A 13,565-nucleotide genomic window follows, 5' to 3' on the forward strand; every position below is an offset into this window, starting at 1 on the left:
CAAGAGGCATCCACGATACTCTCCAACTAACGCAAAATATTGTTCATTACAACAATTTTAAAACAAGCCCATAATGTTCGGATATCAGACCTGAAAATATAATGCGTGCGTCGCACAAACTCCATTAACAACAACAAAAAACATTTTTGGACTCTCATTTCAAATTTGACATTATTTTGGGGACCTCCCTGGAAAATATTGACATGTGTTTTGGTAAATAGTGTTGTTTATTGACAGATGTGTTGACAATGAGATGGTCATTGATATTGTCATGTTTTGTAGGTTGGTGACAGTGGAGTGTCATTATTTTAATATTCATGTCGTAGTGGCGGCAAACCTTACTGATGGCGTTTGACATGATATTTTATAAATAGATAGTGTTGCGAAGGGGTTGGGGTGGGGGTGGGGGGGGGGCACGTTGGGTATTGCATATCATTTAACTGGTGATTGATGACAATGGTGACCGTAATGATGATGGTGACGATGATGATGATGATGATGATGATGATGATGATGATGATGATGATGATGATGATGATGGTGGTGATGATGATGATGATGATGATGATGATGATGATGATGATGAGGACGATGATGATGATGATGATGATGATGGTGACGATGATGATGATGATGATGATGATGATGGTGATGATGATGATGATGATGATAATGATGATGATGATGATGAGGATGATGATGGTGATGATGATGATGAGGAGGAGGAGGCTAGGGGAAGGAGAACATTGACAATGATGACGATGATGATGATGATGATGATGATGATGATGATGATGATGATGATGATGATAATGATGATGATATCGTTGATGATGACAAAGGTGATCACGATCGTAAAGTGATGTTGTTGATGTCGTTGTTGAGGATGATGATTATGATGACGATGATGACGATAATTTCTAAATATTCTGCTTTTTATAGTTATAGCCTGGGGTTTTTCTTTATTCTATTCGACCTCCGTTTCTTGTTTTTATATTAAAGAGTTTCACTGCGTTTTCCACACATTTAAGTAATTTCAGCACTGACAGATAGGATGATGTGAGAGTCAAAAAATTAAATATTAATAATTTATAATGCAAAGCACACGAGAAAAGTAAGACAAAGGAGACTGATTCAAATAGGAAGCAAATCAAAATTCGAAGAGCATACTATTGGGAGTCCCGATAGCTCAGTTGATAGAACACTCGCTTCACACGCAAAAGGGACCAAGATCGATCCCAGGTGCAGTCGATATTTTTTTCCAACACCCCCCTGCCTAGACTAGTGTCCTATCCAAAGGGTAGTGAGCAATTGCTATTGACCGTTTCACGCTATAGAAACCGGGATAAACTCCGGCTCCATGGGCCCAACGGCTCTGAAGGACTATATACGATTAATGTGCTCAGATTGAGATTATCTAAAAGTCTCATCGAAAGTAAGAACTAGAATTCCACTAATAGGAATATTCTCAAAATATTAAAATTTAAACAAACAAACAAACAAAATTATAAAGGGCAACAAAACAAACTATATCAGTACAATACAGAGAGATGATTTACAAGGGAAAATATATCAACCCCCCAAAGTTAATGCAATACGACATTTGACTACATCCCTCTTTGCGAAAGAGAATTGCAATGGCAACATCAGTGCCTATTAACAAATTAACAAAATTTGGAAAAGTAGCATGAGTCTTAATGTGAAGGTCAAACTGTATAAATCACTGGTGTTGTCAACCTTGTTGTACGGATGCGAAGCCTGGACACTTACAATGGATGCACAACGGCGAATAAGGGCGTTTGAAAGCAAGTGTTATAGAAGACTGCTACGCGTGTCATTTACGGAGCATCGTACAACCGAAGACGTCCTGGAAGAAAAAGAATCTCGGGCAGGCCTACAGGAACCTCTTCTAGTGACACGCACGATACGATAGCCTTAGCAGGAACAGTCCTACAGGGCACCGTCGAAGGCCAGCGCAGAAGAGGGCGCCAAAGGAAGATGTGGCTGGACAATATAAAAGAATGGACAGAGATGTCGGTTCCGGAGCTGCTACATAGGGCTAGCAACAGGCAGGCATGGAGGAAGACTGTAACTTCTGCTTCACGCAAGTCCCCCCGACGACCATCCGGTCATGGGATTGAACAACAACTCTTTGCCAAGAACTCCGGCCTAATTTCTGCAATCTCAACTGAAGACAAAGACAGAAAGCAACCCCGAAAAGGAGAACAGATATAATAAGGGAATAGAAGACACAGCACGAGTGAGCAAAACATATTTTAAAAAATTATGCCCTTCCTCCACGACATTTTAAGACATCGTCGCCTAGGCATTCCACGAAGGAATATTATAGGTACTTCGTCAAACAAGATGTCTGATGTCAACAAAAATTACCCATGTATTCCAAAAAAGCAAATGTGTGTGTGTGTGTGTGTGTGTGTGTGAGTGGGGGGGGGGGGTAATAGTATTCCCCACAAACATTTAAGAAAAAATCATGCCCTTCCGCCACGACGTCATAAGATATCGTCGCCTAGGCATTCCATGACCGAATATAAATTCTGATAATTCATCAAACAGGATGTCTGAGATGTCAGCAGGAATCACCCATCATTTTGTGCAAATGAGCAAATTGGGGAAGGGGGGTGGGGGGGGGGGGGGGGTTATAATCTCCGCCCACAATAATCTTACAACCTCTATAGATAGAATGAACTTGAAGTCACTCGGGTCTTTGTTATTGATTTTTGCCATCTGCGTTATGAGTAATTCTTACTAAACTGCATTAACACGAGTTTCAACCTTTAAGGTTACACACATTTTTGTGCGTTGGTCTGGTATACTACCGAATGGCAATGTTGTGAGATTCTTAGCCAAGGGCATACTACATAACATTTTCTTTATTACTCCATTGCCATTTAACATACTGCCCATACCCCCCTTTCCCAACCCAATCCTCCCCCCCCCCAGGTTTCTACCCTACTGACATAGAAAAAGCCTTCAAAGTGGACGAGGTCATCCACATCATGGAAGATTACATCATGGAGGCCATCAAGGAATTTCACGCACCCGAGGACCAAATGGTACGTGTATTTTTTTATAAAAGGTTTTAATACCACGCAGGAGGGGTGGGGGGGGGGGGGTGGGGTGGGGGGGGCTGGTGAGCCCATAGCCATCGTTAGCTTATAGCCTGACACTAGAACCGTAGCCATAGTTAACTTATAGCCTGACACTGACCAAAAATGACGTCAAAAGACAAATCTTTGGTCGCAAAAGAAAAGAAATCGTGAGTTGTATTCAATAGTTCAACCAATGCGATAACTTGTTTCCTTGAGCTCTACTAACGACAACTCAATAGACGGTGCACAAACCTAAAAAAAATGACGTCAAACTGTAAGTCCTAGAGGGTTCCAGTGTCAGGCTGTGTGTTAACGATGGCTACGCTAGAACCCTCCAAAACATAGTTTGACGTCATTTTTAATGTTTGTGTAGCATCTGGTGAGTTGTCGTTAGTAGATCCGAAGGAAGCAAGATATTTCATTGGTTGAACTATTGAATACAACTCACGATTTGTTCTCGTTTGTGGCCAAAGACTTGTCTTTTGAAGCCATATCTTGGTCAGTGTCTTGCTATAAGTTTACGATGTCTTTGGTGAGCCACGGTATTCAAACCGTGTTATGGTGGCTATGTGGTCAAGCGGTATGACACTCGTCTTTGAATGGAGGGTCCTGGGTTTGAGTCTCTTTGAGCGGGCATATTGACGAGTCCTTGGAAAAAAGCTCTTTACACTCACATTATCTCATGACACTCACGTGTAAAATGAGTACCTGTACATGGCCGTGAACTGCGTTGTTTCTGACGGAAACATACTGTGATAGATATCGCCTAACAGATGTCCTATTATCTCATCCTACATGTTAAGTGATGTTCTTTGCTAGGAACTACTTTTAAAGCGCTTTGAACAAGTTTAGTGGATATTGCGCTATATAACTAATCAAGTTAAAAAAAAATATCGGAGTAATACTGATGCTGAAAATTGGATTTATTATTGAAAAGGATATAAAAGTTGAGTTAAGTTAGTATTTTATTGAGTAGTACATAATCTCATAAAGTGCATAAGCCAAAATTTCATTAAAAATTATTTGAATTATTAATTCACAAAGTAATATCAATCACAAACAAATACAATGATTAAAATCACCCTCGTCTTGTCCAAAACTCTCAAATATTAAGAGACTTCAAAGAAAGTTTTCAGTTTTTCACGAGTTTTGTCGCTTGACATAATCTAAAATGACCTTTTTTTCTAACTGTGTGCCAACTTTCAGTCATATTCATTGATAAACAGCGTCGTAATTAATTTTTATAAATAACATATACGAAACGGCTTCGTCCCATATTTTGACGCGAATTCGGGCACTTCGTAAGCGAAAAAGAGGCCCAAAGATTTGTGCGGGATAGTCATTGCTATCGGCGCATAGTTGAGTCCTTGGAAAAGACTCTTTACTTACATTCTCTCACCATACTCAGGTATAAAATGAGCACCTGGCCGTCAAGAGCATTGTCTAATTGGGATATATCGATATTTCAAGTCACGAAATATCGTATAGTATCGATATCGAAATTTTGGGATATCGCCCAACACTGCTGACAAAAAGCCAATTAGGTCCATACTCTACGTATCGCCTTCCAAACTCACTAACCCCCCCCCCTCCCTCTTTCTTTCTGTCTTTTCTCTCCCACCCTTCCTCACTCACTCACTCCACCCCCCACCCTCAGGTGACCGTTGCAGACCTCATTGTGTTTGCCTTCGTCTCAGACTACGAAGAAGGCTTCAAAGATTTCCCTAAACTCAAAGCCTTTATGGGCAGGATCGGCAACTTGGACAGAATCAAAGATTGGCTCAACACCAGGCCCAAAAGCGATTACTAGTTCGATTACTGACCCCAACCAGCTTTCAAACTGGTAGGATGTTAGGGGCGGTACAGATTGATGCTTAAAATAGAATTTATGGTCATAGTAAAGAAGCTTGAATTTATGTGTGCTTTATACGTTTTATTTTATTAGAGATGTTTAGCAGATCATACCTATGACGCATCAGGTATTACATCTATCACGCGATCATTCTCATTATACGTAAACAATAGTGCCGCTAATTTGGAAGTCACAATGAAAACCTGGGTGGGGTTCCTACCTCCCATAGTGGGCAAGGAGGTACTTGCTGTGTCTTCTATCCCCTCTTATCTGTTTTCCAATTGCTTTCTGTCTTTGTCTTGGAGTGAGATTTCTTGGTTTTGTCCTGACCCAGGCTGGAGTCTTTGGCTGAGAGGGGAACAGTCGAATGTATAGTTATTGTTTTGGGAGATGATATTTTTTCCTTGTAATTCATCTCTCTGTTATGTACTGTTACTATTTTCATTTTAAACATACGATTTGTAAATATTTGAGTGTGTTCCTTTTGGTGGGGACCTGTGCTTGAGTCTGGATGAGACTTTTAGGGAATCTCAAACTAAGTACTTCGACAGTGTGTTCTTTGAATCTACATCTGTTTCCTATTTGAACAAATTCCCCTTTTGTCGTTCCTTTTCTCGGGTGCTTTAATTGTAATTCTTCCTTTTTACTGGCACTGATATGACCTTAATGTGTTGCAAAGCGCCGTAAAACCCTTAAAAACAAACAAAAACATCACAATGTAAACATTTCCGTAACCTATGCAACAATCGCATAGTGACTTTATTTCTACTTATAATAACAATGATCATGTTATAGATACGTGATGCGTTATGCATCATACATATAATTTGCCCAGTAATGCACTTTGCTTGAATAAACAGAAGCCTGCCAATCTTTTTAAAATATTATTTTTTTCTAGCTCGTTATAATATCTATAACTACACTGCCAAACTCGGAAATATTTTGGCCAAATAAGTCATCCTTCAAATATCGATCGATTACAATAAATGACACTCCTCATGTTAAAATCTCTCAGACCAAGACTAGGAAGGTCTTCCGCGGGAGTTCCCTCTTGAAGAACAGCACCGAGGGGAAATGACTCCTCTTTATTTGGAATACATTAAAAATGAATAGGTTATTTCCCCTTCCTCTATAATAGTGATTTTAAAAGTAGAAAAACGCTACTTCTATTCAGAACGCTACTTCTATTCAGAACACGGTAATATGAGAAGGAGGAGGGAGATGCAGAACCACTTAGAATGAAACCAAATATGTTAGATAATAATGGTTTTATTTTTTCGTGTAATATATAATAAATAATAAAAACCTTGGAGAAGACAAATGACCTTTATTTGTTTATCTTTATTTATTAAAAACAAGCACGTTTTATTTAATTTCATTTAAATATAAACATTGATGCGGATGTTTTAAAATCAAAAGCATAGGATTATGAAAAGCAAAAGTTAAATAAAAACAGAGAGGAGGAAAAAAGAAGAAGAAGAAGAGAAGGAGGAATAGGAGGAGGAGGATAAAGAAGAAGAAGAAGAAGAAGAAGAATTTGTTTGTTTTGTTTTTAGGGGTTTTACGGCGCTGGCAACACATTTAGGTCATATCAGCGCCAGTAAAAAGGAAGAAAATGGGATAGTAAAAAGTTCTAGAATTACAATTAAAGCATCCAAGAATAAGGCAGACAAAGGGGAATTGGTTCAAATAGGGAACAGATGTAGATTCCAAGAGCACACCATCAGTGTACTTAGTTTGAGATCACTAAATGTCTCATCCAGACATAAGCACAGGTCCCCGCCATGAGGAACACACTCAATTGTTTACAAATCATACATATGTAAAAGTAAAAATAATGCAGTACATAACAGAGAGACGATTTACAAGTTAAAAAATATCATCTCCCAAAACAACTACACAATTGACTGTTTCCCTCTCAGTCAGGGTATCCGGCCAGGGCCAGGGCAAAACCAAGTAATCCCATTCCAAGATTCCAAGACAAAGACAGAAAGCATGTTGGAAAACAGATATTGGAGGAGAGAAGACACAGTATGTACCTCCCTGCCCTCTATGGGAGGTCAGGAACCCCACCAAGAAGAAGAAGAAGATGTTTTGTTTTATGTTTTTAAGGGTTTTACGGCACTTGCAACACATTTAGGTCATATCAGCGCCAGTAAAAAGGAAGAAAATAAGATAGTAAAAAGTTATAGAAATACAATTAAAGTGGCCAAGAAAAGAGAAGACAAAAGGGGAATTGGTTCAAATAGGAGACAGATGTAGATTCCAAAAGCACACTATCAAAGCACTTAGTTTGAGATTATCTAAAAGTCTCATCCAGACAAAAGCACAGGTCCCCACTAAGAGGAATACACTCAAATGTTTTACAAATCGTATATACTATAAAGAAAACATAATACAATGCATAACAGAGAGATGATTTACAAGGAAAAAAATATCATCTTACAAAACAATAACTGTGCATTTGACTGTTTCCCTCCCAGTCAAGGTATCCGGCCAGGGCCAGGACAAAACCAAGTAATCTCATTCCAAGACAAAGACAGACAGCAAGTTGGAAAACAGATATAGTGGGATAGAAGACACAGCAAGTACCTCCCTGCCCACTATGGGAGGTAGGAACCCCACCCAGAAGAAGAAGAAGAAGAAGAAGAAGAAGAAGAAGAAGAAGAAGAAGAAGAAGAAGAAGAAGAAGAAGAAGAAGAAGAAGAAGAAGAAGAAGAAGAAGAAGAAGAAGAAGAAGAAGAAGAAGAAGAAGAAGAAGAAGACGAAGACGAAGACGAAGACGAAGACGAAGAAGAAGAAGAAGAAGAAGAAGAAGAAGAAGAGGAGGTGGAGAAGTAGGAGGAGGACTTTATTGTCTATAGAAACGGAATTTCATTTCGGTTCACTTTGATTTTCCATTATTTGGACAATAAGAAGAAAATGAAGAAGAAAAATAGCAGTTAAAAAAAGATTTAAATATTGCGATAGCAACACCAAGCTACGTGTGTGTGTATATATATATATATATATATATATATATATATATATATATATATATATATATATATATATATATATATAATGTACTAACTGTCATAGTCATGTACATTTTTGATATTTGCTTTGCTTTTGTGTTTCTCTGAATTAAATATTTAAAAAAAAAAACAACAACAATGCAATCCCGACATAAATATTGTTGTGTGACCACAGGGAAAATGGAAAAAGTAATAAACACACACACGCACTCTCTCTCACACACACACACACACACTGACAAATAGACATATGCACACACACAGAAGCAAATGTATTGCACACATAATATACATATTCATACATACATAAATACACATACACACACACATATAAATACACACACACACTGACAAACAGACATATGCACAAACACAGAGGCAAATGTATTGCACACACAATATACATATTCATACATACATAAATACACATACACACACACATAAATACACACACACACACTGACAGACATATGCACACACATAGAAGCAAATGTAGTGCACACATATACATATATACATACATACATACACACACACACACAAACATAAACACAGACACACGCCCAACCCATACAAACAATATTTTTTTAAAAAATCATAAGTTGATGGAACCATTTATTGTGATTACACTTTCCTGACAATTTTCTACTCATTTTATTTTCGGCCCGGAATATCTCTTATCATAACATGCGAATTTTTAGAATTATCCCCCCCCCCCCCTTTTTTTTTTAGCGTCCCCCCACCTCTCCCTGTTTTTTAAATGTTTTTAAGGGTTTTACGGCGCTTGCAACACATTTAGGTTATATCAGCGCCAGTAAAAAGGAAGAAAATGGGATAGTAAAGAGTAATAGAATTACAATTAAAGCACCCAAGAAAAAGTAAGACATAGGGGAACTGGGAACAAATAGGGATCAGATGTAGATTCCAAGAGCATACCACCAATGTACTTAGTTTGAGATCACCTAAAAGTCTCATCCAGACACAAGAACAGGTCCCAACTAAGAGGAATACACTCAAATGTTTACCAATTATATAATATAATATGTAAACTAAACATAATACAATGCATAACAACAGAGAGATGATTTACAAGGAAAAAAATATCATCTCCCAAAACTATAACTATACATTCGACTGTTTCCCTCCCAGCCAAGGAGCTCCGGCAAGGATCAGGACAAAACTAAGTAATCTCATTCCAAGACAATGACAGGAAACAATTGGGAAACGGGTATGGGGGGATAGAAGACAGAGCATATACCTCCCTGCCCAAAAAAAAAAACAACAAAAAAACAAAAACAAAAAAAAAACACGTATTTAAAATTTTGGCCAGATAACTTCGTCCTTCTAATTAATATCGATCGACAATTAAAATACCCCTCATCTTATCAAAAAAAAACCTCTCATACCTGGGACTTCATGGAAGCCCCAGGTCTGATAGTTTTTGACAAGACGAGGGGTCATTTCTATCGTTGATCGATATTTGAAGGACGAAGTTATCTGGCCAAAATTAGGAATACGTGTTTTTTTGTTTGTTCTTTGTTGGTATTTGTTTGTTTTTGTTTTTTTTAATATTTTTTTCCGAGTACCGCAGAACAGACATTCCCTCTCACTTACTCCACTCCACCGTAAGCTTAGTGGCTATGTTAAATTATATTCTAAAATTTTACAATGGAACCCATGTATAACAGGTCTGGATATAACTGCGATCCGGTTATAACAGGGGTCTTGAAAATCTCATCCTCCCCTCCCCCCCCCCCGTCTCTTTGCCTTTAGTAATATTTACCAGATATTATAGCATGACTTTTAAGGCCAAATCGGTTATAACGATGACTCTATGGTTATAAGAGCTGTACGAAAACCTACTCGGGTTATTTCCCTTCTTGAAATTCGGCGGCTACAACAGGATTAAGTTAAGAAGGGATTTTAGGCTGGTCCTACCATCACTGTTACACCGGGGTTCCACTGTATTTCTTTTTAAAAATTTGACATTATGGTTTTGCACAATACTCTATCCTATTAAAAATAATATAATTATTGAGATCAATTAAGAATATGAAACTATCCCAAAAAGTTGTTTTTGTGAAGCTCGCCACAAAAAAAAAAAAATAATAAAAAATACTTCAATGTTATGGCCTGACGCTTGGGGTATTCCAGTCTCCCTTGGAATAGACCCAAGATACAAATTTCCCCTTTGGGATGAATAAAGGGAATTTTATTTTATTTATTTTATTTTGTTGGGAGAAAAAATAAATCACTTACATCAGTTGTTCAGGGTTACATAACGAACAGGGATACTGTTGTCTTCTGGCACTTTACTACTCACTTCATTTCTCGTTATTATCAACACACGTGCCTGCTCCACTCACTTTTCTGAATAAATCCCGTTTTTATTTCAAATAACTTATTATTGGAGTATTTTTTGTGGCGAACTTCACAAAAACGACCTGCTGCCACAGACTCTTATGTATTATTAAAAAAAAAACAAAAACAAAACAAAAACAACCCAAACAAATCACGGACTAATGTGTACTTATTTGCAGGTCCGACAACCCAATTTGTTATGGGCTCATTGTTGTAGTGGAAATACTCTCATACTATCTCAAAATATTGTCCAATAACAACAATGTTAAATCAGGCCCATAATCGAGTTCGGTTATCAGTCCTGCAAACATGTGCGCCTTAACCCAGACACATTGTATTGAGTAAGTAAAAAAAATGAACAAAAAAATGAATATAACTGCTTTAAAAAAAACCAAAAACTCAAAAAAAAAAAAAAACAACCAAAAAAAAAACAAAAACAAAACCACAACACAAAACACTACAAACAAACAAACAAAACACATTACAACCACGAAAAGTTTACAGAAAATTCTCATTCTATACCAAACCTTACAAACATGTAAATAAAATCGTTTAGATGCATGGTTTTCAAAGATTGTATTATAAGGCTCTTAATTTTATTTGTTGTTTGTTTTGTTATGTTATTGTTTGTGGTTCTCTCTTCCAACACAATTGAGGTTATATGAGAGACCGCTGAAACAAAAAAACAAGCAATCTAACAAAAATAGTACAAATGTAAATCAAAATCATAACCTAAAGATATCATAAGCTAAATTATAAATAACTAGAACAAACAGGCAGAAGATTTACAGAAAAAAAATATCCCCTGTCAAAAATACAATCACAAACCAAAGAAGCAGGATAGGCTAGTAAAGAGAAGAAGAAACAAAATCACTATCGGATCGTACACCCATGCGAACATCATAGGTATATGATTCAAGGGTGATGCTCCCATTCAACCACCCGCATGTTTTTATTGATTTTGTTGTTGGCTGAAGAAGGGTTTTGAGTCCGAAACGTTCCGTGCTTGGTATTTTGTTCTTTTTCGAAGCTGATATATTCATTTTCGTCTATTATCTTTTTTTACAACCCACGGCTTCTATCGTCTTAGTATCCTTTAACGTGCTGTAAGTATTAGTACCGTCAGCTGGGGTGTTTTTGGCTCTCAGTGTGACTTTGCCTCAACCGATTTGGAGCATTTTTGAGTATTCTCAGGCTTGTTGTTGTTATTTTTTCCACTAGAGGAGTTGATTTTTCATCAAACGAAATAATTGTTACAAATCTAAATATAATCTACTTTGTCCAAATCTATAGAGGCAAAGTCACCCCTGAAGGCAAAGTCACCCCTGAAGGCAAAGTGACCCCATTTGACGGTACTCTTATCATACGGATGGTAAACTGTCGTGCTCTGGAAAAATATCGTATTCACAAAAACATTTGGCCAGAAACTCGTCCTTCAAATATAGATCGATTTAAATAACTCGTTTTGGCAAATGACTATCAAAACTGGGACTTCCGCGAAGTCTTTCATCAAGTTTGAGAGTTTTTGACAAGATGGGAGGTCATGAATTTTGTTTTTGAAATAAATTCCCTATATTCATCCCATAAGGGAAATTTGTCTCTAGAGTCGATTCCAAGGGAAGACTGGAATAACCCAGGCGTCAGCAGCACTGCAGCGCCGCAAATTGAGCTAGGGTGAGGTGACTTGCTCAAGGCCACATAATGCAGCGGCGAGTGATCGAACTTGGTACCTTTCTGGTACGAAGCAAAGACCGTACCACTGAGCCACGCTGCTCCATCCATCCAAATCGATCGATATTTGAAGTACGAGTTTTCTGGTCAAATTTTTAAATACGATTTTTCTTCTTCTCTAGAGTACGGCAGTTAACTGGTTTTAAAAAAAGAGACTAAATCAAAACGGCCTGGGGTGACGTCAGTCCAGGTCCCATCCAAAGAAATGATGGCCTCTCTCCACATCGGTCGAGTCGATGACTCGCTGCTCCGCGGGGTTCTTCACGTCCAGTCTGTGCCATCGGCTGGGAGGCCACACGACGTGGGACGCCTTGGCCGTGATGAGGCCGATGGAGACCTGCGGGAAAGATATGGCGGAAATGAAAAACAGAAAAAAACCCAAAACAAACCCAAACTAAAAAACAAACAAAAAACAAAACAAACTCTAAAAACACAAAACAAAAACAAACAAATTACAAAATATAAACAAACAAACAAAAAAAGAGCCACCCTCCCCCTCCCCCAAGTGTATAATGAGTACCTGGCGGTTAACAGCGTTGTCTTTGTCGGTAAAAAGTTTAAATTTTAAAATTTGACCTTTTATATAGAACAATATCCACTAAACGTGCTCAAAGCGCTTTACAATGGGTCCATGGCCAACAGCAACATTAACATGTAAGACGGGACATGACGCCTGTTAGGTGACGTTACAATTTTTTCCCGGACAGAGACAACGCTGTTAACGGCCAGGTAAAAAACAATATTATAATATTGCCTCACAGGCACCGTGCCTCGTCCAACATTTAAAGTGTTGCTAGAGGCTAGGAGCACGTTTAGTGGATACTGCGATATGTAAATGCTCTCTATATTATTGTTTCCTAACCAACAGCAAAACTGAACATGTAAGACGAGACATGACGTCTGTTAGGCCATATTGCACTTTTTTACCCGACAGGGACAACGTTTTCAACGACCAGGTACTCAATTTACACCTGAGTACGATGAAAGAATGTGAGTAATGAGCTTCTTCCAAGGACTCAACTATGAGCCGCTCAGACAGCGACTTAAACCCTGGATCTTTCGGTTCGGAGGTGAGTGTCATACCACATAGCCGCACAGGCTGTGATGAGGCCGGTGATGGTGCCTGCAAGAAATGCATGGAAGAATGACACGAAAAATACGACATGCGAGTTTTTATTTAGCACCAAGATTTATTTGCTGTGCTCAAATGCCTATAAAGGGATCCCAAGCCGACAAGCTATGCTTCATATCCAAGATGAAATAATATGACGCCGTTGTTATTCCAGCGATAAAGATGAGAACTAATTATAGGGTATGGAGAAGTGTCAAATGAAAACTGAGAATGAAAATATCACGATGTCAAGAGAGACAAACTCGAAATCCATTTGACACAGCACCCCTGCCTGGCTGAGAGAGAAAGAAAGAAAGAGTGAAAGAAAGAAAAGAAGAAAGAAAGAAAGAGAGAGAGAGAGAGAGAGAGAGAGAGAGAGAGAG

General features: G+C 38.2%; 1 protein-coding gene across 1 annotated transcript in view; it reads right to left on the reverse strand.

Moving 5' to 3' along the window:
- Positions 1 to 10,982: 10,982 nt before the first annotated feature.
- LOC144975155 (mitochondrial inner membrane protease subunit 2-like) overlaps positions 10,983 to 13,565 on the reverse strand; it is a 246,959-nt gene continuing 244,376 nt past the window's right edge. Inside the window, exon 6 of the mRNA XM_078918945.1 lies at positions 10,983 to 12,408. Coding sequence (XP_078775071.1) covers positions 12,253 to 12,408 — 156 coding nt within the window. The 3' untranslated portion in view covers positions 10,983 to 12,252. The remainder of the gene's footprint in view (positions 12,409 to 13,565) is intronic.

This window comes from Berghia stephanieae, chromosome 6 (assembly GCF_034508935.2).
Source record: "Berghia stephanieae isolate SIO BIC M18660-M18661 chromosome 6, UCSD_Bste_1.3, whole genome shotgun sequence".
Lineage (NCBI taxonomy): Eukaryota > Metazoa > Mollusca > Gastropoda > Nudibranchia > Aeolidiidae > Berghia > Berghia stephanieae.